Source organism: Nicotiana sylvestris, chromosome 5, assembly GCF_000393655.2.
Source record: "Nicotiana sylvestris chromosome 5, ASM39365v2, whole genome shotgun sequence".
Lineage (NCBI taxonomy): Eukaryota > Viridiplantae > Streptophyta > Magnoliopsida > Solanales > Solanaceae > Nicotiana > Nicotiana sylvestris.
This window is the reverse complement of record NC_091061.1, coordinates 141,352,443-141,379,674: the sequence shown is the minus strand read 5'-3', so window position 1 is coordinate 141,379,674 and position 27,232 is coordinate 141,352,443. Positions and strand designations below refer to the sequence as shown.

The 27,232-nt window shown below is 34.5% G+C and overlaps 3 protein-coding genes across 4 annotated transcripts; all 3 read left to right on the top strand.

Annotated features, from left to right (window-relative positions):
- Positions 1 to 2,420: 2,420 nt before the first annotated feature.
- Positions 2,421 to 10,589, top strand: LOC104228577 (probable WRKY transcription factor 50). Its single transcript, XM_009781053.2, has 3 exons — positions 2,421 to 2,666; positions 2,750 to 2,899; positions 10,188 to 10,589. The coding sequence occupies exons 1-3, from the start codon at positions 2,464 to 2,466 to the stop codon at positions 10,372 to 10,374; spliced, it is 540 nt and encodes a 179-aa protein (XP_009779355.1). The 5' UTR covers positions 2,421 to 2,463; the 3' UTR covers positions 10,375 to 10,589.
- Positions 10,590 to 13,009: 2,420 nt separating this feature from the next.
- On the top strand, positions 13,010 to 20,076 carry LOC104228576 (small GTPase LIP1). 2 transcript variants are annotated; one of them, XM_070174659.1, is made up of 8 exons: positions 13,609 to 13,699; positions 13,918 to 14,249; positions 15,083 to 15,174; positions 15,272 to 15,413; positions 15,851 to 16,155; positions 17,577 to 17,630; positions 17,714 to 17,844; positions 19,676 to 20,076. In XM_070174659.1, the coding sequence occupies exons 2-8, from the start codon at positions 14,246 to 14,248 to the stop codon at positions 19,863 to 19,865; spliced, it is 918 nt and encodes a 305-aa protein (XP_070030760.1). In that variant the 5' UTR covers positions 13,609 to 13,699; positions 13,918 to 14,245; the 3' UTR covers positions 19,866 to 20,076. The 2 variants fall into 2 exon arrangements, with proteins under 2 accessions (XP_009779354.1, XP_070030760.1); XM_009781052.2 differs by lacking the exon at positions 13,918 to 14,249 and having other exon boundaries at positions 13,010 to 13,699.
- Positions 20,077 to 26,587: 6,511 nt separating this feature from the next.
- Positions 26,588 to 27,214, top strand: LOC138869411 (uncharacterized). The gene has a single exon (XM_070147027.1). It carries the CDS (start codon positions 26,588 to 26,590, stop codon positions 27,212 to 27,214), a length of 627 nt encoding a protein of 208 aa, XP_070003128.1.
- Positions 27,215 to 27,232: the final 18 nt, after the last annotated feature.

The following is a 27,232-nucleotide window of genomic DNA, read 5'->3' as shown; positions in this document are numbered from 1 at the left end:
CCAGCATCATTCACCTTGCTCTTCAGCTTGTTTCTCTTTACTTCCCTGGCAGCATCCCTCACAGATCTTAACCCATCATCTATCTCATTGTCATCTTCTTCTGGAATGTCTTCAAGGTCATCTTCACCAAAATCTGCATCTTCATCTTCAAGATTTGTATCCTTAAACTAGTTGTCATGCTCTGCAGCTGCACTCTCTTTAACATTTATATCCCCATCTAAAAATGTAGACCTAGTTTGTTCTGCATTTACAGCACTACCCTCAGCAGTATTTACTTCAATATCCTCAACCACACTTACTCCAATGCCCTCATTAGCAGTTACTCTAATACCATCATCACAGTTTACTCTAATGCCCTCATCAGTATTTACTCCAATACCCTCATCACAATTTACTCCAATGCCCTCATCAGTATTTACTCCAATGCCCTCATCAGCAGTTACTCCAATACCCTCATTACAATTTACACCAATACCCGCATCAACATTTACACCAATGCCCTCACCAACATGTACACTAACCCCTGGACCACCCCTAATTTCTGTAGCCTAATCACTATCACCAACCGGTGAGGAAGGTAAATATCCCACAGGTACATCCTCATCCACAACCTCTAAATTATCTATTGCATGACTCACATAGACATCAAAGCGATCCCCATCCTTCAGGTCTTTAATCAAATTTAGTAGTTGATAGTTATTTTCAATTGGAAAGAACTTCTGAGTTATAGTACATTGAACAAATAACCCACCAACAGAGTTGTAGCGCATTTTAGGGGTCTCTTTTATGTAGGACACAAGCTCAGGCAAAGAGAAATGGTCTTTGTCCACCACATGCCCTATTTTTTCACCCTCCCTACATACTTTTCATCAATAAAGTGACCCTCATAATGAAAAACAACACCAATATATTCGTCCATGTGACTCGGTACTGAAAATGACAAAACAAATCCAGTCAATATTCCCTGACATTTTCAATTTTCCAGAACCAAAAAAACCCTAATCTAATAGCACCATAACAGACATATAGCGATAAAATAGAAAAAGCATGATATAAACATACATTTATGCAATAATCGAAGCCACTTTACAGATGACTCCCCTTTTCACAAAAATCCACTGCCAAAACCCTAGGATGATCTTCCTTCAGGTGATAAATCTTGAACCAAGCTACAATTCGAACAAAGAACAATTAATCATACTTAGTAAGTGAAAGAAATGTTTAATTTTGCAACATAAATGCCGATTGAACCAAGCTTAATCGAAGAGATGAAGATGGGTTATTCGGTGTGAGAGAGAGCGATTAGACGGAAGAAACGATGAAAATTTACCTTTATGTTTTATGTTTTTAATTCTTTATTTCTTATTGTTTGTCCACGTGTCAGCTTCTAATTCGTTCTTATAAAAGACACCAGAGGTGTAACACACGCAACGGGGGCTGGTGAGATCGGGTGTTTATTGAGTTCAGTTTTTAATCACGTGATATGTTTAAGTGAAAAAGGTCTTAGTTGAGGTGTTCAACTGACCGTTGTGGACAACTTGGAAGGGCTGTTTATGTATTTTGCCAAAAAAAAAACACTTCTAAAATGGAAGAAGTTTGGCCAAACAGACTCTTAATTAAGCAATTTCACTAAAGCGGATCTGCTCCCCATTAAACTACCTTAATGTGTAAAGGATCAAAAATGTAAAAGCAGAGTTGTGTGAAATGCCGTAGATTGGCGATAAGATTTGCGAATTTATTAATCCATCATGTCATCGGTCTAAACACAATCAAATCAACGAGAATATTAATCTCCAGAAAATGTTAAAATAAGACTAGAAAAGAGAGTTTACACCCTATCTTATCTCAATCACCACGAAAATACCTTAGCCAACCAATCAAAATATAAAGAAAATAAATGCAAGAGTACGAAAAGAAAAGAAAAAGTAAAAGTGAAAGCTTTTCTCCAGCAAAATTATCTTCATTCCTTTACTGTCCCATATCAATAAGCAACTGAATTATCTTAAATATATTGTCAAGGCAAGAAATTTTTACGTATACAAGAGTAATTTTTTTGTTAGTAAGTTAACGAATTAAATTTTCAATAGACAATTATATGTTTACTGTAGATTATATTTGCATATAGAACAGCGATTTTAATAAGTGAAACTGGGAAAATATTTTTGTGGACAGAGGCATTACAAACAAAACATAAGTCCTCACTAAGGTGATATCATTCCTATGACATCACTACGACCTGCATAATGCTTCCACGTGTCAACAAAAGCACCTTCCTTGTACCCACCAAGAAAGAATCTAGGAAAGTTACTCTAGGAAAAAATTTAAAGAAAAATAAAAATAAAAAGAAATAATAAAGAAATGGAAGCAAGAGCAAATATTAATAAATAGAAAGAAGTCTTGAAAAGTCATCTTGTCAAGTCTTCAAACACGTTCATCGCATTTCCTCTCCTTTCCCTTACAACAATGGAAAATTTTCAATACTCAAACCCTAACCCTAATTATGGAGCTACTGATTTTATTGAGACGCCGGAATTTGAGCTCTCCGATTATCTCTTTCCTGTCGACGGATTGAATGATGATTTTTTGTTACAAAATGAAATGACTTCTGAATTTATTCAAAGTATTTCCAGCTATTCCAATCCCGCTCCAAGTTCAACTAATAACATGCAAGTCCTATGATAAATATATTGCATTTTATTGCTCAAATTAAGTTAATTATGAATCTTATTTGTTTTTTTTTTCTTGACAGAAAATGTACAAAAGGTGTAAAGAAGTACAACAAGGTGATTGCAAAGTCTAGGGTTGCATTTAGATTTAAATCGGACTTGGAGGTGTTGGATGATGGATTTAAATGGAGGAAGTATGGCAAAAAGATGGTCAAGAATAGTCCAAATCCAAGGTAAGTGACACTAGGAATGATTATATTCTTAAATATTGCCCATTTTTGAATTCATGGATAGTGTTATTCTTATTCTCTTATTATTATCATCATGAGATTATAGCACACTAGACTTATAAATTTGCTTTTAAATTTACTTGACTCTCATTGTGTTTTTTTCATCAATTGTCAGAAAGAGTAGAAAATGGAGCAATTCCAACTAAGTTAATTTGAGAACTATATATAAGTATCATTTTTACTTATAAGTATTCTCTTGGAGATAATCATATGATCTCCTAAACTTTCACCTAATCCGTACCATCTCTATTCTCTCCTATTATAAGTTCATCATTATTGCTATTGCATGCGCAAAGTGTCGTAAATAGACCTTATTGTCTTATTAATATCACTATGATTGCTAAGGTTAGTATAGAACTAAGATATATCCTACGCCATTCACTAAAAATACAGCTTGGTACACAAAGTATCCTACGTTCACACAGGTTTCAGGAAAGGGTCGCACCCAAAACGTATAATGTAGGCAGCCTAAAACCTTCCATATCCATTTGCCGTAATTAAGTGTATGCTAGTTATTCCATAGAATTTATATGAATTAAGTGGAGTACCAGAATAGCCATCTTATCTCCACCCCACAAATATAAAGAAGTGAAGAGTGGAATAGTCCAAACATATATGGTTTTCCAGATCACTGTTAAGTATAGTGGATTCACGTGATAAACATTGCTCTACTTTTATAGGTACTGGTGTGCTCTTATATTATATTGCTAGCAGCCATTTGGTTTTGGTGGATCCATATATGTGACCATATCCATTATCATTTACCAAAATGCTAGTACTATATTTAGAAATGGACAAAGTTTGCAGTCTTAACATAATAGATACCTCGATCAAGCATAAAATATGTATAAATTAGAAAGAAATTAAGTTCACGTATCAGTTTGAGATTGAGCCATAATGTCAGGTTGATATAGGTTTAGGTCTTTTTTCTGTATCCGTTTTTAAAGATGGTGAGGTCAATGAAGCAGCTACGTACAACACGCTTTTTTGCCAATTATAGAATATTTGAGCATCCAAGAGTGTGGCTACGGGTGGCAAAATGGTTAAATGAAACCGTTAACCACTCATATTATCCACTAAAAATGGGTTGGATAATGAACTTTTTAAAAACGAGTCAAATATGGACAAGAACCATATTATCCATTTAGAAAATGGAGATCCAATGGATAACTAATGAGCTTAACTTTTATATTTATAAAACCTCAAATTGGGGGTTCCTCAAATTTCAAATTTAGGAGAATAAGAATTCTCCTAAAAGTGATCATATTGAAGAAGCCGTGGATAATATGGTTACCAATATTATCCGTCGGTTAGCCCATTTTTTATCTGTATTAAATATGGCTCGAGCTGAATAATTTATCCATTTTTTCATTACACTTTTTCGACCCGTCCCATATCCGAACCGACCCACCCATTTGCTACCCCTAGGTTTAACCTATACTCATCGTCTCATTAGATTCGTTAACACATAACATTCACCCATGTCCCCATAAGATTATAGCGCCATAAAACTAGAAATAGATAAAACATGAAAATATTCTAAATGATGTAAGCCTGTTTTTCAAACGGTCAATTCGTTTTTAACCTTTTTAGTACCCATTGGGAGGTGGTCAACTAACCCAAGTTGTAGCTATAGGGACTTTTTATGAGGGGCGGAGCTAAAATATTATATATAGTTCGGATGAATTCACTAATTTTTTATTAGACAATGTATTAATTTACGAATCCAATTATTAAAATGAATTATGTACTCAATGACAAGTTCAGAATTTATAAATCTCAAATTCTCCTCTCTCTGTCACTGTTTATTCCCATCAATGAATGATTGCAATCATGATGTACGGCTTCGAGTGCTAGAAATACTACAATAACTTAATCCATTGAGAATAGTTATCCCCATATATAAGTTTTATAGTGCTAGAAATACCATAATTGATACAACTAATAGGAACTAAAAGGGAAAAGCTTCTCAATAATATTATTAGTGTAATGACTGAAAGGGGTCACAACTAAAAATATTTGTGGCAAAAGAATTGCTTTCTATACTTTCTCTGAGCAGATACAGCTAAGAACAATATAATGTCATGTCACATACACCAGCTAAAATACAGATGATTTATGATAGGGCCATATATGTGACGAATGTGACCTTTTTGATAAAGAAAATTTGGTGTGGAATATAATTGTGCCAAAGTTGCAAAAATAGTATGGATAGGAGAGGAATTAAAAAGGGACAACCGACAGTAGACAAGTAGAGAAGATAGTGTTGTACGTGCTTTTTGTTTCTGTTGGCCACCCATTATTAGAGGGAACTTGAGCATCCAATCATTCATATCTTGTCGAACTAGGGAAAAAAATCAAATTTTGTGTGACAGGAACTGAGGGCTGAGACTCATATAGCTTTATCTTCACATCTAACTTAATATGTATGTATTGCATTATGGGCACTAGCAGATCCAAAAATAAGAGGGATTTACAAAAACACAAGAATACCATATTTAAAATTTGAATCTGCGATGTATAATAATTTAAGATTCACTTCTATCTACACTAGAAGTATTCTTTCTATAAAGGAATTCAATTATATATATGTGTGTGCGTATAGTAATTTTTATCCTGTTCATATGGTTGTTGGTATTATTAATCTAGATAATGCAAAGCCAAAGATTTCATTGTGGTCCCTTTTCCTTCTTTACTTCTCTGTTTTTTGTGCAAGACAAAGTGTCGCTCATTGGTTGTGGAAAGTTATTTTCTTTTTTTTATATTGAATTGCTCTTTGCTTGTAAAGAGCTAGTAAAAGGGAGTGGTCTCGCGCACATGGTACTTGAATTTCAAAACCCCCTATTAAATTCTCCTTCTTGTAACAGCTCTAGCATCTTATCTATATTAAGAGCTATTTTGTGAAGTTTTCAAACACAGAAAAAATACCTTCATCTTTCTTCTTTTTCAACCAAATTTTGGGCAATTGTTTTGTGCAAATTCTAAACTTCCAGCCACGAGTGCACGTGTTTGGAGGTACTGTGGAACCTTGGGGAGTGACTGGTCTTAACGATTTACACCAGTCGGACCGAAATCGCTTTCAAGGCAGTGGCTTGCCACGGCACAGTATTTTTGGATAAGTTGTTCTTGTTTTCATTTTTTTTCTTGTTAATATTATCTACTCATTTTTCTTAAAATAATATATTCTTCTTCAAGAGGATTGAATCCTTTTATTATAATATGAAATGCTCTCCCCCCCCCCTCTCCCCTCTCCCCTCTCCCCTCCAAAGGAGGACGAAAAGATTGGTGGTGGTGGGGTAGAGGCAGGGGCGAAGCTATATATGGTCAAGGCTGGTCAATTGAATATTTTTCGCCAAAAAATTATATTGTGTATAGGATAAAATATTATTTATTATTGATTAATAAAAATAGACTTTAATACCCTTACATAGCCCAACGACAGACAGAGGCGGACTTACCTTGCCTCTTGAATGGTCACGAGACCCCGTTAGTTTCGGCAGAAACCATGTATATATATTTTAAATATATTTGTAAATACAGTTGGGACCCCTTAAATAATTTACGTGTGCCTCTAAACACAAAAACTTGACCGGATGAATGGTTGAGTATAGTGCTTTGGTTTCTTCCCTTTAGGGGCTGATGTGGGTTCGAAACTCATGTTTAGCTTTTACTCCTTTTTGTTTTACTTATTTGAATTCAACATAATTTAATAGCAAACTAATTTATTTTATTTTTTTAAAATCAGCTTTAGTTTAGTACTAGTATATACTGGTCAACTTAATTAATTTTATTCTTTTGTAAATCTCACCCTTCAAATTGTAACTTATTGCTCCACAAATAAAAAAATATAAATATTTTCAGTCACAACCTTCTTCAATAATCGCTTCGATAAATTAGTGGGCATCGTCAACTCTGACTCCACAACTTGTCAAATGGGTCAGGTCGACCCACGAATCGGCCCACATAACCCATTAAAATTGACCCGTTAACCGGCCCATGACCAATGAAATCCTAACCTGACCAACCCATTAATTTAATGGGCCTGAGTCGGGCTATAATATTTTGATCCACTGAACCGGACCGAACCGGAACCGGTAGCTGACCCACAGGTCAACCGGCCCGGACCAGCTCACACACATATATATATATATTCAGACAAGTGGTTAAAAAAATGAATCTAAACATCGAAGAAAGAATATAGTACCAAACACTATGAGGCATCTTGTCGAAATAGTTGAATTCCGTATGGTTTAGACTATTAATTACAGAAATAATCGAATTCCATATGTTTCTCAAGTCTTCATGTTAACAAAGTATGATTTTTCTTTCATTTTATTCTAACGGGTTTCAAGGACATGTAGTAATTTCAAGTTCGTATATATGTATAAAGTTTGAAATTTTTATTGTTTATTAGTTTTTAACTTTTTTAATTAAATTGAATTCGGCCCATAAGGGCTCGAGTTAAGGGATTATGGGTTACGGGTCCGGGTCGGGTCAACATATTTTGATTAATGGGTCAAATCCGGACCGGCCACTATAAGAAAGTGAGCCGGCCCGGTTGAGGACCCATGGGCCAAGAGTCAAGGGTTCGGGTCCGGGTCGAGTCGGCCCATTTAAAAGGCTGCAACCGAGAGTTTGAGACTCTTCTTCAATTCCTTGACTACTTAACACACCCTAATTAATCTTGATTTTTTTATGTAAGTTTTTGATAATTTTAAAGTCTGAACACCCTTTTGATCATTGACTCCTTTTTAATTGAGAAAAAAACTAGAAAGTTTAAAGTTTGAAATAGACTTAAATCAAACACCTTCCCTTCACGTAGCACTTATTTTACGAAAAATCTCTCTGTTATATGCTTTTTCTTTCTTTAAAACCTTTTTTTAATACTTAGATGATAAGTTATCGGTCATAATCATTAAGTTTTTAAAGAGTTGCACGCCAAATTTTATTGCTAGTAATTAGCATCTTGGTGTACGTCGAATTTTATTACTAGTACTTAGCATATAGTGGTGCTCCCGTCGCGCTTAAATTCTAGGTCCGACTCTAACAACAAAATACTCAAAATTTAAACACATTTATTAAATTTCCTGACTTCGCCGTTGGATAAAGGTCCTTAGTGTTTTTTTTCTTCGTCTAAGCCTAGACTACTCAGTTTGATATGACGTAAAATGGTCTTAAGGAAAATATTTCTCATTGATAGTTACTTAATTAAGAAAAATATTATTTTGGACGATAAACTTTATTTGGTAATTGTCATAAGAAATTATTGAAATTATATTTGTACGTTGATAGAAGCATGGGTGGCAAAATGATTAAAAGAAAATAGTTAACCACACATATTATTCACTAAAAAATGGGTTGGATAATAAACTTTTTAAATACGGGTCAAATATGGATAAGAACCATATTATCCATTTAGAAAATGGGTAACCAATGGGTCTAACTTTTACCTTTGTAAAGCTTCAAATCGGAGGTTCCTGAAGTTAGGGAGACTAAGAATTCTCCCAAAAGTGATCATATGCAAAAAATTATGAATAATATGGTTACTCATATTATCCGCCGGTTAACCCGTTTTTTATCCGTATTAAATATGAGTCGGGACGGATCAATTTATCCGTTTTTATTATATGTTTTTTATCTGAATCATATCCGACCCGACCCTCCTGTTCGCCGCTCCTAGAAGCAAGTAACAGAAGTGGATGAAAAAAAAAAAGAGAAGATCATTTATCTCACTTTTATTAGCATGAAAAAAAGATTAGTAACAGTGCCTTCCAGCTTTCTTGGTGTTAACTGGCCTAACTTTTTTATTTAAAGTTGCAAAAGTGCAAAAGTATGATTAACTCCATTTTATCTTCTTTTTTTCGGGGGGGGGGGGGAGGGGGGCAATGCATTGCGCACTATTACCCACCCTATTAAAAGACGTCCTACACCAATTTGTTAAAGTTGACCAGAATACTCTTATTAAGATTAGAGTTTCATATTGAATTATAGCATTCTTACCATTCTCTCTAATTCTTAAATAAATAAATAAAGAAAACAAAACAAGCAAGCTCAGCTACGACATCTGTTAGTCCTATTGAATTAGTTGGTTTAATTATTTGAATTATCTAAAGAACTTGACCAACTACATAAAAGTGTTTACTTTTCCTTGTTATAAGTAAGTTGTCATCGTTGTTTTATCATATCAAACATATAATTAGAGGCATTTAAGTAAGGATGGATAATGTTTTAAGAAATACTATCTTGTAAACTCTTTTAAATCAAAAATGGTATTTCAATTTAATAAACAATAAAACGCACTAAATAGAGACCTTAAACTCTTCCTTCATTAGCTTAGGATATTTTACTCAACGTTGACAAAAATAATGTAAATGTCATTCTATAGAGCGGCCTTTTCTCTACCAACACAAAAACGATTCGCATTAATATTTTATAGCAAGATTTAAGAAGACAAAAAAAGTACACTAGCAGTAATTTATATGCCTTCTTGAATTCTTGAGAACCCAAGAAAATTGTCCATAATTCACTCTATAAAAGTTATACTAATTTATCTTTGTTGATTTTTTTTCTAAAATAATTATATATATATGTCTAATATTTATTTATATTATAAGTTGAGATAGGCAGGTGTGAAGATCAAGAACTAGAGTAGAAGCCTAGTAGATAGTCATGAGTGTCTCCTTTTCTTACCCATATGATCAATAGTATTCTCGTATATTTTTATACTTAGATTCGTATTAATTGTTACCCGTTGTTTCTTTTGCTTTAGTTTTCTTATTATTTAGGGGTATTATCACTTTTAGCCCGCGCTAGAAACTATTTACATATGGCCGAAAAAGTGTATAAAACTTGTGTAAATTTTGTATATAACATACAGAATGTATATATATACAAAAATATACAAATTTTATATTTATTTTTTACTATTATTTTTACAGCGGCTATACAATCCGATTATTTTGTTGTTGTTGGTACTTTTTCGTATTACTGTTTCTTTTCCATGATTTATTTACTATTGTTTTCTTTTCAATAATATTGTGACTATAGCTTTTTCTGAGTCGAGGATTTATCATATACAATCTCTCTACCTTCATAAGGTAGGGATAAGACTGCGAATACACTACTCTCCCCAGATTCCACTTATGGGATTATAGTGATTCAGTGAATTTGTTATTGTTTGGTGTATAAGTTGAGTCTGATTATGACAAATTAATATAATGGACATGAACAGGAATTACTACAAATGTTCAACTGGAGGATGCAATGTGAAGAAGAGAGTTGAAAGGGACAATGATGACTCAAGCTATGTCATCACAACCTATGAAGGAATTCACAATCATGAGAGTCCATGTGTTCTTCACTTCACACAATTCCCTCCCAACATTCCCACTTATGGCCTTCATAATCTTCACCTTTAGAATTTTTTTTCCTCTATTTGTCCTTCCATTTTACTAATATTTTGGATTTTATTTGGACAAAAAAAAAATGAAGTTTGTAATTAAGTTTGATCCAAATATTTGGTGTTCGCCTGATAAGGATAAGGGCTTAGCTCTTTGTGTCTTTCCTTATGGCCCAACAATTCTATACATAGTATATTAGATTGAGCAAACTTGCTGTTACATTTAGGGTTAACTTGTGTGTCTTACATAATGCTCGTTTGAGGAACTATATACTCTTTTTCTTTTGAAAAACATTAAGTAAAAAGGTGGAAACACCTAAGCTACTAAGAGAGCGTTTGGACATAAGAATTGTAAGATTCTCGAAAAAAGTAAAAAAAAAAAAAATCAAGTGAAAATAATATTTGAAAATTGAAGTTGTGTTTGGACATGAATATAATTTTGGGTTATTTTTGAATTTTTATGAATGATTTGAGTGAAAATTTTAAAAACAGCCTTTTGGAATTTTTTAAATTTTCGAAAAATTCCAAATTTCATCTTCAAATGAAAATTGAAAATTTTATGGCCAAACACTAATTTAAAAAAAAAAAAGTAAAAAAAAATTCATAGCCAAACGGGCTCTAAGTGTCACATTGATTTAAAATTTTAAACATGTTTTTCCCATGAAAATGAGATTTAGATTTTGTGAGTAATCCCAAGGCTCTAATGTTAAGTAGAGGCTAAGGTCAAATGGTGTAGGTATTAAGATTTTCACTTCAAGTATGTTCAGTCACTCCTTTGTTTTTCTTTCCTCTCTTTCCCTAACAAGAATTTGATGTCTTGTCGTCATTTTAGAAGTCTGTTAAGAGAGATTAAACCAACCCATAACAGTTTAAAAGTAGTTATATTGAAAAAATTTGTCTTAGCGAAGGATTAGTGTTACTTCGAGCCCTTTATATTGTCATATTTCAACAACAAAAAAAGAAATAAAACGCTTATATGATTAGTTAAATAGAATAAAATTAACAATCCCAATCAAGCGATATGAAACCACAAATATCACTTGCTTGAACCTCTTATTTTGTTTTTGAAAAAACAAAGAAGGGATCTTTATACAAATAGTCCGCCGGATTCATTGTTTACTTATTGCCTAGTATATATAGATTAGACACTTATATATATGTGTGTGTGTTATTTTTGTTAGTTTAAACGGTTGGATAGTTGGCTACTAAAACCCAGAAATACTCGATAAAATTGGATCGATTGAACACATACTTGGACCGTTCTCGGAGGGGCATTTGCATTTATACCCGCTTTTTGGGTCAAGTTTTAACTTGTGCCCGCTTTGCAAAAAAAAATTGCAAGCGTACCCACTTTTTCGCGTAACTTCAGCATACGGGGCTGAAGTAGCAAGACAATCACGCAAAACTTCAGCATTCTAGTATATGGGCCTGAAGTAGTAAGTGTACTGAACCAAGTGTGTTGAAGTTTTTGTTTGTAATTGCTGCATTTAAGCATAGTAGCTAAAATTTTGTTCTCTATTTGCTGAAGTTTTTGTTTGTAATTGCACTAAATAAGCTGAAGTTTTTTTTGTCCTCGATTCATTAGTTTTGTCATTAAGCTTTTTCAAAAACTTCAGCAGAAGATGCTGAAGTTATTTAGTTCATTTATAAAAACTTCAGCACTAAATAACCTGAAGTTTTTTTGTCCTGGATAAGCTTTTTCAAAAATTTCAGTAAAAGATGCTGAAGTTATTTAGTTCATTTGTAAAAACTTCAACACTAAATAAGTTGAAGTTTTTTTGTCCCGGATTCATTAGTTTTGTCATAAAGCTTTTTCAAAAACTTCAGGAGAAGATGCTGAAGTTATTTAGTTCATTTGTAAAAACTTCAGCACTATATAAGCTGAAGTTTTTGAACAAGCTTTCTAACATACTAGATAAATAATCAGATTGCCAACAGTATCTAAATCATAAATTTTGGAAACAATAAACGTGAAAAGGATAGAATTATCATGAAAAGAATCACTAAGTGTGACATTAAACTTCCCGTACGTGAAAATATTCACAAATTATTGTCTACTAACTTACGTAATTATTTATAATTTATTTTTAAATAATCTGATAAACATACATATGACAATCATCCCATGAACTGAAGTTTCATAGCAGCACCAACAACAGCAGAAGAAAGAAGAAGAAGAAAACGAAGGATGAGAAGGAAGAGGAGAAAGGGGGCTGAAGCTGTTTAAAAGGTGGATACAAATTAAAAATTTTATAAAAAAATAGATATAGATTAAATGAGGGCGACCAAATAGGACGCCCCGTGCAATTTTTACTTCTCGGAGATCTTTGTTGGGCTCAATAGAAGCACTTTTTTGGCCCAACTTATCTTTGTTATTTTGGGCCATAGCTAACATTTTGGGCTTTATGAACAGTCTATACGGGGCAAATGTATAAATAGCCATTTTTATGGATGCAATTTAGAGATTAGCCAGTACTTTTTTTATCTTGAAATATTAAATTAAAAATAAATTAAATTAAATTTAAAACTAAAATTAATTCAGGATAACTTTTCGAAAAAATTAAATTAAAAACTAAAATTCATTGCTAAATAACAGCCCTTAGACTGGTTAGTTGTGTCATTTCTACCAATCTATACGGATGGATTGTTGCTCAATTCAGTGATCGGTGACACATCAACCGTCTAAACTCTTTTCATAGCGCTTTATGAGCAATCTCGCTCGATCTCTACACAAATCTACTCTAAAAAGTTGACAAAGTATAGTCCAGTCACTGAAAATTTTAATTTGTGTGTAATTGAGGTAACAAATTTGTGAGACAAAAAAGAGCTAGTGTATCTTGTGTAAATCACAAGATAGACTAATATAACTTCCAGTGCAAATCACTAATATACTGATATAAAACCAAAAATACTATTGAAACTCAAAAAAACCCAAATCGTTTTCTTTTCTTTCTCTTAATGCAAATATTACCTATTTAAATATCACCCATTTCAGGATTTGTTAATAGATCTACTGTACTGGGTTTTGAATCATATGGGTATTTGCCAAGATGGGTTCTTGAAACTGAAGCATTTTGTGGGTAGTATTTGTTACGTGATATGGGTTTGAACAAATCTTGTTTATTGTGGAGATTCAGTGTGTTTTATGGTACTTGAGTTGATTAGCTGATTTAGTTTGGTTTCAAAATTTGTCCTTTTTATTGGATTGTATTCTGTTGATTTTTGATTTGGGGTTTTGGAGGAAGAGGAGATGATGTTTTGGAGGGAAAGGGAAAGGGAGACTAAAGAGCAAAATGGTGGTCCACCTTGTGGACAAGTCAGGGTGCTTGTTGTTGGAGATTCAGGTATTTAGCTTATATTTAAATGCTTTTAGTTTTCATCTTTTGATTATATGATTTTGCTATGTTTTCTTATGCATCTTACTGGTTATGTATCTTCTTGAATATGATTTCTAGTCTGTAGCTTGGTGTTTGGTGGTAAAATATAGTTGCATAGATTCAGAAATGCTTGAGGAATGGAGATAACAAATAGATGCTAATAATATGAGGTCTCTGATTTGTAGACATAATTGCTTTGGGTTGAGCTAATGGGTGTGGCGTAGAAGTCAATGAAGGAGGGTTATACCTGTGCTAATGGAATTGGGATTATCAGGTACCCGGTGGAATAGTCGAGATGAGCGACCGGCCTGGACACCACCTTTATCCAAAAAAACAAAGACATAAGTTCTTTTGGACTTCTCGCAATTCGGAAAATTTTGATCAATACAAGATGATGAAGATTTTATTTAGAATCTGGGAGCTCCTGTTCTCTATTGTTACTTAAAAGTTGGTGATGAGCCATTGAACTGTTTATAACTGCAAGAATTTTTTAACCTACTAAAACTGGAGGATATGGGTACTGCATACTGTTACATTTGTTTGATAAATATTGTAATGATTGATCCAACCTATTTAATTTGTGTATTTTCGTACAGTCTGGTTCGTAGCTATGGTGAGATGATTCCTAATTCGTTAAGAGTTTATAGAACACCTTCTTAAGAGTTGTTTGGTGATGGTGTAAGTGTATGGGAATGCTGATTATTAAGAATAGATAAATAGAAGTTTTTTTCTGATGATATATTTATCAAGAAAAAAAAATGAATTTCTTTTGACATTATGATTATTAAGAGTATCGGAAACAACCTCTCTACCTTCACAAGATAGAGGTAAGGTCAGCGTGCACGCTACTCTCCTCATACCCCAATTATGGGACCACACTAGATATGTTGTTGTTGTTGCTGTATTATGATTATTAAGAGTAAAATGAATTTCTTTCGATACAACAGTATGTAAAACAGGATGTACAATCTGGTTGCTCATTTGAACACTTAATCTAAACAATAGCCTCACTTGCTCTAATAATTATCTTCTAGGTTTAGTTGCCCAATCCAAAATGTATCACTATCTTTGGATATCATTTTCAAATGCCCTCTGTGTATTACATTCAATCAATGTTACTTTGGAAACACTAGGTTTTATTTTCCAATTTATATACTCTAAGTTCATTCTGATGTAGTCTTCTTATTAAGTGTTCAAGTCTTTCTTGTTTGGCATTAGCTTTTCTCCCCTTGATATTCAGACTTTGTAAGAAGTTCTGGATATTAATTTCTCTGTTTTTATTTATACACAGTGATTCCTTGTTTTCAGCTCCTAGTTTCACCATTTTTTCTGCTTGATATTTTCTGATAGGTGTGGGGAAGACTTCTCTTGTTCATCTGATTCTCAATGGTTCTTCCATTGCTCGCCCTCCTCAAACAATTGGCTGTACAGTCGGAGTAAAAGTATGTCTTACTGATAATTTTGTTCTCCCTATAATATGAAAATTTGCTGAGAATGCATGTCCTATAAAACTAATTTATTCCTGTTTCTTCGGTAAAGCACACCACCTATGGAAATTCTGGTAGCTCATCAACAAGCATAAAAGGTGATGCCGAGAGAGATTTTTTTATTGAACTTTGGGATATATCAGGACATGATCGTTATAAAGATTGCCGATCTCTGTTCTACTCACAAATTAATGGTGAGCAACTAGCTTCATCTCTTAAACTGTTTTTTTTTTTTTGCCTAAAATTTTCTTCTTGCAGAAACATGTACGATATCTATTCTGGATGACTCTGTGTCTAATACCTGATCATTAATGTCAGAAGATGGTTAAAGCACGAACATGTGCTAGATATCTGATTATGTTTGTTTATTTTAACAGAAATCACTCAATCAGAGATGTTTTCACATGTTTGCTGTCATCAATTTTTTTATTATTTACATTTTTCCTTCATTTGAGAGAGGGCAGTGGACGGCTTTCTTTCCATGAAGTATACATTCTGATGATAGTCGGATGAAATCCTTTGTATACCATCTCTCTCTACGGAGGTGGGAAGAGATCACTTTGTAGAATTATTCATCCTGATGATAGTCGGACGAAATCTAATATGTAAGATTTGTTAATTTCCACTTTAGGTGTTATCTTTGTATATGATCTATCTCAAAGAAGGACAAAGACAAGCTTGCAGAAGTGGGCTGTAGAGATAGCAACAGCAGGGACATTCTCGGCTCCTCTAGCTTCAGGAGGTCCTGGTGGTCTCCCTGTTCCTTACATTGTTATTGGCAATAAAGCAGATATTGCTACAAAGGAGGGCACTAGAGGAAGCAGTGGCAATCTTGTTGATATGGCTCGCCAGTGGGTTGAGAAGCAAGGTCTACTTGCTTCAAGCGAAGAGATCCCATTGACTGAGAGTTTTCCTGGTGGTGGAGGTCTTATTGCGGTAATTTTGTCTAACACAAATTGCATTGATTCATATTTGAAAACTATTAAAGAGTGATGCATCTTGGTTTGTTAAGAAAAACAATATTCTCTCAGGCAACACAAATTCTGATGCTCAAGATTGTTGTTTCGGTCTCACAGTGCTCACTCTTGTTAACCAAGTCTGTATTGGCAGAGCAATTTAAGTTTTCATCTTCTTCTCGTTGGTAAAAGATGCTTAGTAAGGGTAGCAGTCTATTGAGGTGCATGCTTAAAGGTTTGAATTTTTTTTTTTCTTTTTTTGTAAATCTTGAGGAGATTACCTTACACTATTCTCGAATCTTCTCCTGAGCTCTACCCCGCGTGCATTTTCTTGTGTTTGAAGAGAAGAAAAATGGTTTCCAGCTACCAACAGTCTTTCTTAGTATCTCAACGGGAATAATCTTTCTTTTTTGTTTATATATATAGTTTAGACTAAAGATTGTTGACTTATATAAACTGTCAACTGAACCAAGGGGACAGGATGCTTTTTCCTTCTCCTTTTTTGGATAGTTTTTTCATACTTGAGATTCTCTGATCATACATTTATTATAGGTTTGGAACTATTTAGATTTGAGTAGTTGATATATTAATTGGCAAATCCCTGTGTGATCCATCACTTTGTTTCTTCTTCATGGCTAAGCTTCTATAAGTCGTTACATGTCTCAGTTTCATTAGTAGAAGGACGTTCTAGTAGGTCTAAGCTGTTCATCGACATGTCTTTTGAGTTTGGCAAATTAAAGCATTTGCTTTGGTCTTACTGATCATAAGCTGTCTTTTCATTAGATTGCAACCAGACCCCTAAAAGAGAAGGAGAAAAGAACAATAGCTACTGTGTCATATTGGTAGTTTTAGCTTTTTTTCTAATGGATAGCTTATGAAGTAGGCAGCTTCTATTTCCTGCCAGTGAATGTCGGTCTCCGTGTAGGAATAATAGTAAACATGAAGAGAAGCTAGATATGGCTTGCATTCAGGCCTATTTTCAAATTGAAAGATAGATATGCTTTCTCTATACTCCGGTTGCTTTTTTTAGCCCTTCCACCCCCCCCCCCAAACAACTCTCCTCGAAATTTTTAATCATGCATCTGCTATAAGGGGATTCAATATAAAGGAGTAAATACATGAGAAAGTCAAGGAGATCCAACATCTGCTATATATGCATAAAAAGTAATTTTAACCTTATATATAGTGTAATTTTCGGCAAAGGAGGTTCCCCTTCCGCCACCCTAGCTCCACCCATGATAATAAGTCTTGTGACAAGGGCGAATGTTGAGTTTATTTCATGTTGCTATTTATTGATGTAAGTTTATAAATTTCTTTCAAAAATGGTGAATAAGAAGTTCAATCTCTTTTAAATAGTAAGTGTCAATGGATTTACAGTGTAATGTTTTTGAAATATTGCAGGCCGCTAAGGGAGCAAGATATGACAAAGAAGCTGTCATGAAGTTTTTCCGCATGGTCTGTATATTATTGCTTTGCATCTAAACTGAGGTTTACTTAATCTATCTTACATTATTGAAGTGCTGGGTTCACTATTTCAGTTAATCAGGAGGAGATACTTCTCAGATGATCTACCCGGTAATCATTGGTCTACCCCAGTTCCGAAACCACTGCAGCAATCGAGCGAAATCTCAAATGATGATGATCACTTGTACAAAAGTAAAAGTTCAAGGTATGCCTGTTGAATTCGATGAAAACTGGTTGCTGTTAAAGCGTCTCATCCTTATAGAAAAAAGCCTTCCATTAATTGTAGTCGACTATCGGACTGATGGTCACTGAATGTTAACCTAAGTTGCACAGACTCTTCATTTTTTATCACGACACTTGTACGGGTGCGGGGTACGTTTCGGATTCGGTCAACCAACTTCGGATACTTTGACCGGAAGTCCATGGACAAATTTGGGGGGAAAATTGAGATTTGATTTCTCAAAATAAAAGATAAAACAGATTTAAGACATGGGAAATGGCATAGCGTCAATATTATAGTCCTTTTGTCTCATATTCGCTGCTACTATATATATATATATATATAAGTTCATAGAATATCTCTCCAAATTTAGAATATCTTTATAGCTCTTTTTTTATAATTTTGAATTTTCTTAGCCGAATCCCAACACTCATATCCATACCTGGATCCGCACCCTCGAATCTTAAAATTTAGATCTTGCCGAATTCGACTCTCGGATCCTTACCCGTATCGGGTACCCGCACTCGAGTCCGAGCAACTTAGATGTGAACTATGAAGGATTGTGGGGCAAATCTAGAGTTTTTGGCCAATATTGTCCCTTATCTTTGAGGGTAGGTCTATTTTGGTCCCTCAAATGTAACCCTGAGCATATTTAGTCCCTTAAGTATGCTAAAGTGGAGCACCTTTAATCTCAATGACAGAATCTGGCCAAGATCAATTACGGGGTTGGTTTCGACACTCACTGTCTTTTTAATTTACTTATCGAAAATATTTATAAACCAACACCCATTAATAGCACAGAGCTCATAAAATTAAGATTTTAACGTTGAAACTTTTACTTTTAAAAATTTTGGTTGATTTTTCCATAAAGAAAAGTTAAAATTTGAAAAAATAAAGCTACCAAGATCACTTCTAAGCATATTATTGAAGCAAACGAATAACCAGATTGTATTATCACTTTTAGCTCGCGCCATAAACTATTTATATTTGGTAGCCAAAAAAGTATATAAAATTTGTATAATTTTTATATATATACATATATATATATATTTCGGCTATTATTTTTACATCGGCTATACAATGTCATGTTCTCATTGAAAACTAGCATAGAAGGGGATATTTTCAAGGTCAAAATTTTAGAAGACGTTATCTAAAAATGAGGAATTAAAGTGAAATTTTGCATTATCCAATAAAAGGAGAGAAAACGCTTTGCTTCAGAGCACAAGGTTTGCTTCATGAATCAGAGTTGGTTAACACCGTTAATTTTTGAATACATTCTGTCAGTGAGACTAAAGGTACTTCACTTTAGCATACTTAAGGGACTAAATATGCTCAGGGTTATATTTGAGGGACCAAAATAGACCTACCCTTAAAGATAAAGGATAATATTGGTCAAAAACTCGGCAAATCTACATGTCTTAATGATAATAAGGTCTTTTTCCCTTCTGATGACATATAGTTGATACCTTCCAATGAGAAGTTTTATTTTGTGTCTCATACAACTTACACTAGTTGTATGAGGCTCATTTTTGTCTCACAAATTTGTGAACCCCAATCTTACACTTCTGGATCAACAGAAATCTGGGTCCACAAAACTGTGAGACAAAAAAGTTATCTCATACAACTAGTGTCAGTTGTATGAGACACAATAAAATTTTCCCCTTCCAATAGTGGTGATTGGGACGGAGACTTTTATGTTATAGAGTAGTAGTACCGTATTCAGTGACAACGGTGTCTTCTTACTGGTCTTGTTTTCTGTAACTCTTATGTTACGTGTTCTTTAAATCATATTCATAATTTCTTCCGCTTGTTTCAGTTATATCGGTGAATACAAGTACAATGCACTCCCTCCTTTACCAGCTCAACGCAATCTCACACCGCCTCCCACGCTTTACCCACAGCAGCCTATGTCTACACCTGACAATTATAACATCCCCAGATTTGCCTTTATGAGCAACCAAGAAATCAACAGTGCCAGATCTAAGCGTTCAGATATTAACGTCTGATGATCTTTCTTTTTTTCCTGTTATTTTTATATTTTTCATGTAATGGTACATATTTTCAAGACAGATTAGCCAGCTCTGTGAAAAAACCTGTCTTGTAAAATGTTCCAAGTCATTCTTTTGACTCATTGTGAGGTTCTTGAAATATGTAGGGTAAAGTTGAAAGGCTTATAATACAAAGATCTTTGATGCAGCGTGCACCATTTTTATTTTCCTTTGTTTTGTACAAGAAAGGTGTGTATCAGTTTAGCTAAATTTGCTATGACATAATGTCCCACACTCCGTGTATTCTTGTGTATATATTCTTTTGACATAATACGTTATGGTGTGCGTGCAAGTTGGTCCGTACGTCATTGGTATTAAAAGAATTACTTAATGGTATAAATGCAAGGCTAAATACGTTGTTTTTATAGTTATACGGGGCAAACAATCGTTAGGATCGTTTGTGTATGGAATTTGGGAGAATTAGCAGAAGCTAATGAGGTAGTATATTGTTGGGTTATAATAAATTTGTTAATTAGATTGTGGATGGGATTGAATAATTTCGTTTCAGTCAAAATGGCATGGCACAATCATTTTTACGGGTTGTATCGACAAATAGTCAATCTGGACAAAAGTACCTTAGCTGAAGTACACAGAAAGCTCCAGCATAATATGCTGGATTATGTAACTCCTGCATATAAACTTTGGTGGAACTCTAGTCTCCAGCACATTATGAATTCCAGTAGATTAAGGTGGGAATCTCATATGTAAAAAAATTGACTCGAGCATATTATGCTGGAACTTTTCTAGATTTTTAAGGCTCTTTTTGTCCAAATTTTATTTTCACATGAAAAAGTTGCTAAATTTCGATTAATTTTGAAACTATCACTAATTTTTAATTAGCAATTTTATGACTTTTTCCCCTTCATTTCATGATTGCATCCTGGCTTTAGTGGCTTAATAAGGTTTGCGCATTTAGTTCTATTTTACATGCCACCTGATTTTAGTTAAGTGACGATTTATCAAATTTTGGTGGACATATTACTTTGGCATTTTGTGCTTGCGAGTAAAACATTCAATTTGATAAATTACTCGAAGTGCAAAACTTTTAAATGCGCAAACTTATTCTGCTGTTAAAAATGAAACTTTACCTTACATTCACTTAGCTAAAGGGTAAGGTTCTCTATTTTATTTTCACTTCCCCTTTTCCAAAATAATTATAGCTCCACAACAATAACAACATATTTAGTGTATTTTTATAAATGAAATCTAGAAAGGATAGTGTGTATGCAGACAGCTCAAGAAAAGTACAAATATAGCAATTTTGAAAAAGAGATACGGTATTGAAAAAGCTATAGAAAGAGAAGCATTAACAATAACCAAAAAAATAAAATAACCAAGCAAAAAAAATAATAGGTAGTAATAGAATTCTAAAAATATGGAATAGAGAGTAATACTAGATCTACAAGTATGGAAAACAAATACAAGCATGAAAAAGAAAAATGCGACTATTTACTACCTACTATGTTAATCCCTGACCTTCACACCTTCCGCTTTTCAAAAGATTTTTTGAAAGAAAAAGAAAAAGAGAAAGAAATTTTAACTTCTACTTTTAATACTCCCTCTGGTCCACAATAAGTGACCAATTTGCTTTGGGCACACCCATTAAGGAAATACAAAATTCTAGACAAAAATAGTTAGTTTGACTAAACTGCCCTTAATTAAATGTTGCAACATAGTTAATGTGAGGAGTAAAAGACTTTTTAGGGATACGTACATAAGGGTAATTTTGAAAAAACAAATTGAAATTTTTTTGATTATATAAATGGACACTTATTTTGGACCAAAATAAAAAAGCAAATTGATCGTTTATTGTGGACCGGAGGGAATAATAAACTTTTCATAACTTATGGATTAGATCTTAAAATCTTGACAAGAATTCAAATTATTAAGGGAGTAAAGTGGGAATTAAAAAAAAATATCTTAAATTTGCAATACCTAATTTCCTAATTCAGCAATTTTAGCAAAGGAAAGGAATGTGGGAGAAACTTTTTTATTATCTATTTATCTATATATAAATATAATTGAGGGACTTAGACCAGTTACGTGGCACTCCCATTTAGCAGGAAATGCGTTTTCCTGCCTCTATGTTTTTTCCGGATTTTACACCTTAAAATTCATTGCCAAAACACGAAAAGTCTCTTCACTACAACGCACGATTAAAACGTTTGCAAAAAACCAAGATTCTTCACTACTATGATTTTTACACAATGCATAACTAATGGTGTAAATATTCTTAAATACTATAATTATTTGCTACTAATAGTGCAAAAATGTTGTTTTACTTCTGTTTTTTGGGGATAAAATCTTGACAACAATATCTTTAAATGTTGATTATAGTTTACTTATATAGAGTTTTAGACTATTATACATTTTCATTGTAGCCTTCGAAATTAGTATTGTAAGTTTTCATTACATTTTCATTTTTGTAAAACCATTTTCTTAGTTTAATTTTAGTAGTCAGATATTTAGAAAAATAAATTCGATAAGATATTTTACCTATATAGGGTATACATAAATAAAAAATCTTTAGATGACTAAAAACCCTTACATGACAAAAATTAGAGAAAAACAAAAAAAAAAGTGTTAATAACAAGATGGATCAAAATATTATCTTTAATTTAAGTAGGAACGAAAGGCAAGATGACTTAAATATACAAAAGTATGAAAAAATATTATGTTTGTAATAATCAATATCACTTATGACCAATATTTGCATCTAAAATACAATCAATAATTTATACTATTATCTACAATAATCAATATATATAATTTAAGAGCAACATTTGACGGGATTCAAAGGCCTAATTTATATAACAACAACAACAATCCAGTAGAATTCCACAAAGGCCTAATTATTAAAGTACAAAAATTTATATATGTGATATTTTTATTTAGATTTTCTTTTCTATTCTAGCATTTTTTATACATGTATCTTATATTTTTTTATTTTTTGGCGTTATGAAAATGTGCTCTTTTATTTTGATTCAATTACGCGAAGCGCAGGATAGCCCAACTAGTTTTTTATTTATGGTTTTGAATAATATCTGCAACTAAACATTATACACGCAAATACAACAAGTAGGCATTTTAACTTAAAAAGACAAGTAGAGAGAGAATCTCTCATCCATCACTACAAAGAAACCAATGGAAAGCCCACCCAAATTACCTAACATACCACCGGAACTACCGGATGGCATTGTCATGGAAGAAGACACACCCCAGTCCCATTCTTACAAGGAAATGCTCCTGGTAAGCAAGATACAACACAAGCTGACTACTTCGCTTAAGAACTAGAATCCACAATAACGCAACAAAAAAGAAAGAAAACAACAGGTCCAATCATACTATCTCAAGAGGATAAAAACAGGTTATATGAACCATGGCATTACTCAGTCATCATAAAGCTTTTTGGAAAGCGTATGCCACACTATCTCCTCCGATCTAAATTAATTGAGGTATGGAACCCATTTGAACAGTTAATCTTGATTGACCTAGGATGAGATTTTTTCATAGTCAAATTTGGTAAAAAGGAAAATCTAGTGAAAGCCATACAAAAAGGACCATAGTTCATCTCTGGCAGTTTCCTCTCAGTCAGAAGATGGGAACCCAAATTCGTTCCACAAGAAGCGACACTATCCTTCACTGCAATCTGGGTACGACTACCTCAACTACCCACTGAATTCTACGACAAAAAGGTCCTAGAAAAAGTAGGCAGAAAACTGGGGAAGCTTCTAAAAATTGATACGTGCATCTCCGCCACTCTCAGAGGTAGATACACAAGAATATGTATCCAGGTACCCTTGGAAACACCAGTTGCTACCTCAGTTACGGGGACCATAAACAATTGGTGGTCTATGAAGGAGAAAATGTACTGTGCGTTGGGTGTGGAAGGATAGAGCACACTACAAGAGGATGCTCGCACAGACAAAAACAACATTAAACAACAAATATGCAAGGCAGCCCAGAGTGCTCAAATACAAAGCCAAACGGTGATTCAAGCCAAACACTTAACAATGAGGAAGAAGAGGAATGGAAAGTTGTTTCTTTCCCCAGAAGGCGTAAAAAAGAGAACAACACGCAGCATAATGAAGCAATGGACAAGAGTAGAAAGAACAAAACAACAGCAAAACTAGATGGCATCAAAGTCAAAATATTCGATGCTACATCCAGTAAGTTCCTTGAAACTCAAACTTTTCGATATACCTCTAAATCTAACCCTCTACAGGATATAGACCAAGTCCAACCCATAAATACAAAAAGTACAACAATCAGAAAAGCGTGCTACAGCCGAGCAGCCCACAAGAGAAAGACCCAATACAAGTGTAAAAAGGAAAGCGGACCCAGGGCCTGCACAACAACAAACAAATAATAGAAAGGGGCCCACACCACAAGCAAAAATCAAATTGAACCCCACACACAGTAACCCAAACCCAATTGACACTACCCCACGCCCAAAGTCAACTAAGCCCAAAAGCCAAGAGGAACGCTAAAAATTTCAGACGAGGCCACCTCCCTCTTCTGAAAACTAGACTCCATGATAGACCTCAATTATGACTCCTACAATACTACGTCTCCTCTACCAATACCAACTGGAGAAAACCCCTCCATGAAAGCTCAAGAGCCAAAGCTGAGCAATCAAGAAATCCTAAGTGATTTGACACAACCCATCAACTCAACCGGATATCACAATAATCACATTCTCAGTGTATTAGTCACAGACTCCAAAACATTAAGCATGTTTGTCGATCCAAGTCCACAACCCCCAAAAACGTTTGATTACCCCAATAACCCATCCTTTATTACTAACCCAAAAACGGGCAAACAAAAGAAACCCAAAATGGAACCCAATACCAACCCCCCAATCTTCCTAACCTCCATCCCACCACCACCGGACCACTTACCAGCGTCGTGGCTGGAATTAGCCCTCCATGGCCAAACACAACCACCAAACTCATCATGTCATGTGTCAGCTCCTCCACCATCTCTGTAATTTTTAATGGAGAGAAAACGTTCCCTTCATGCCTACTAGGGGCATCAGATAGGGTGATCCACTCTCCTTTTACTTGTTTATCCTGTGTATGGAAAGACTCTCCAGAGACATTGACAAAAATGTCGTCCAGGGTGAGTGGCACCCCATTAGCATTAGCAGAAGTGGCCCTAAGATATCTCACTTATTCTTTGCTAATGATCTAACTCTTTTTTCAATAGCTAACCAAGCCAGTTGCAATACAATCATGAGTACTCTCAACTCTTTCAACTTGGCATCTAGGCAAAAGATCAACCTTACCAAGTTTAAAGTCTGTTTTAGTGCTAATTTCCAACCTCACTAAATGGAACTCATCTCAAGCACTCTTGCCATAAAAGCCTCAGCAAACTTTGGAAAATACTTGGGCTTCCCAATCTTCACAAAAGACCAACTCACAGTGATTTCCAATTCATCATTGACAATCTCCATTCTAAAATGGATAGATAGAAAACAAGTATGCTAAACATGACTGGGAGAACCACTTTGGTAAAAGCATCTCTGAATGCCATCCCAAACCATGTAATTCAATACATCAAATTGCCTGCAAAAACAATCAAGGAGATTGATAAAATACAGATGAACTTCATCTGGGGCACTACTGCCACTAAAAGGAATATGCACTTGGTATCTTAGGATACAATCACTAAGCCTAAGGATAAGGGGGGTGGGGATTCAGAAAACTGAATTGAAAAACAAAGCCCTTCACTTGGGTCTTGCATGGAGGCTATATCAAAATCCCTAAGCCCTATGGGCAAAAACTCTGATTGCAAAACACTGCAATTGGATGAGACCTCCTAAAAAAAGCTAAGTCACACACCTGGCAATGCATTCTAAAGGAGTGGAAAACATGTATGAAAGCAAAAAGATGGGTAGTGCATTCAGGAAACAGAGTCAGCTTTTTCAATGATCCTTGGATAAATAACCTCCCAGCTATAAGATCCCTCATAGAAAGACCTCTGACAAGAGAAGACATGACCAAAACTGTAGCTTCTGCTCATCATAATGGAACTTGGGATCTTTCAACACTCTCTCTTACCATCCCTCATAATATCCAAAACTCCATCCACAACACCTTCATCCCACCAAACCCAATCAAGGAAGATAGAATGATCTGGGAGCCACCTCAAATGGAATCTATTCCACAAAATCAGCTTACTCACTCCTGGATACTCTTCAGCACCAAAGAGAGGAAATCATGACCCACAATTTTTCGTGGATCTGGAAACTAAAAGTTTCCAAAAAGATTCAATCATTTTGTTGGATACTATTCCATGAGAGGCTCCCCACTGGAGCTTTTCTCCACCATGTTGGGATACAAACAGACCCAATGTGCAGCTTTTGCAATCAGGCAAATGAGACATCAACACACATCTTCTTTGAATGCACTAACTCCAAATTCTTTTGGCAAGCAATCCTCTCACAAAGCACAAACTACAACAATGCTCCTATACCATCATTTACTCCTAGGGATTGGCCAACCACATGGGCATTCCTTAAGAAAGAACACTACAACCACATCATTACATGGGAAGAGCTACTACCATTCTGCTTCTGGCAAATATGGCTCACAAGGAACAACAATCTCTTCAATAAAAGGAAGGAAAGGGTAGATTCAAAATGTGCTATAGCTAAGGCAACTGAATATGTCACAATTATGTTGAATAAAGAACCGAAAACCAAAAAAAATATCTGGGTAAAATGGGAGCCACCAAAAATCAACACTTACAAGCTCAACACTGATGGAGCTGCAACAGGAAATCCTGGAAGGGGAGGACTGGGAGGAGTATTCAGAAATGCAAGTGAAAATTCGGTACTCGGCTATATGGATTCCATCCAGTACACCACTAACACTCATGCAAAATTGCTAGCCATTCTGAAAGGGCTGCAACTTACAGAAGAAAGACAGTTTACACCATTGGAAATAAACACTAATTCAACAGAGGTAATTAGAATGCTAATCAATGGGAACCTCCCTTTTGACTCACTTATTCATGAATGCAGGTCAATCGTCCAAAGACTAAGTGCCGTGATCCACAGCTACAGGGAGACCAGCAAAGTTGCTGATCTGCTGGCCAAGAAGGGCACCAACAAGAATTTTTTTGAAGATATTTTTGTAACAACAGTTCCTCTGGTGTTTGTCAAGCATGTATTTTGGGCAGACATTGTAGGAACTGTTTTTGAAAGACAAATTATGGACTGTAATATTACTAACGATAGCCAGGTAGTAGGGGATTTGATATATCCACCCGCAAACAATCCGTCTGTAAACCCTAACGGGTAGCTTTTTTATAATATGCAT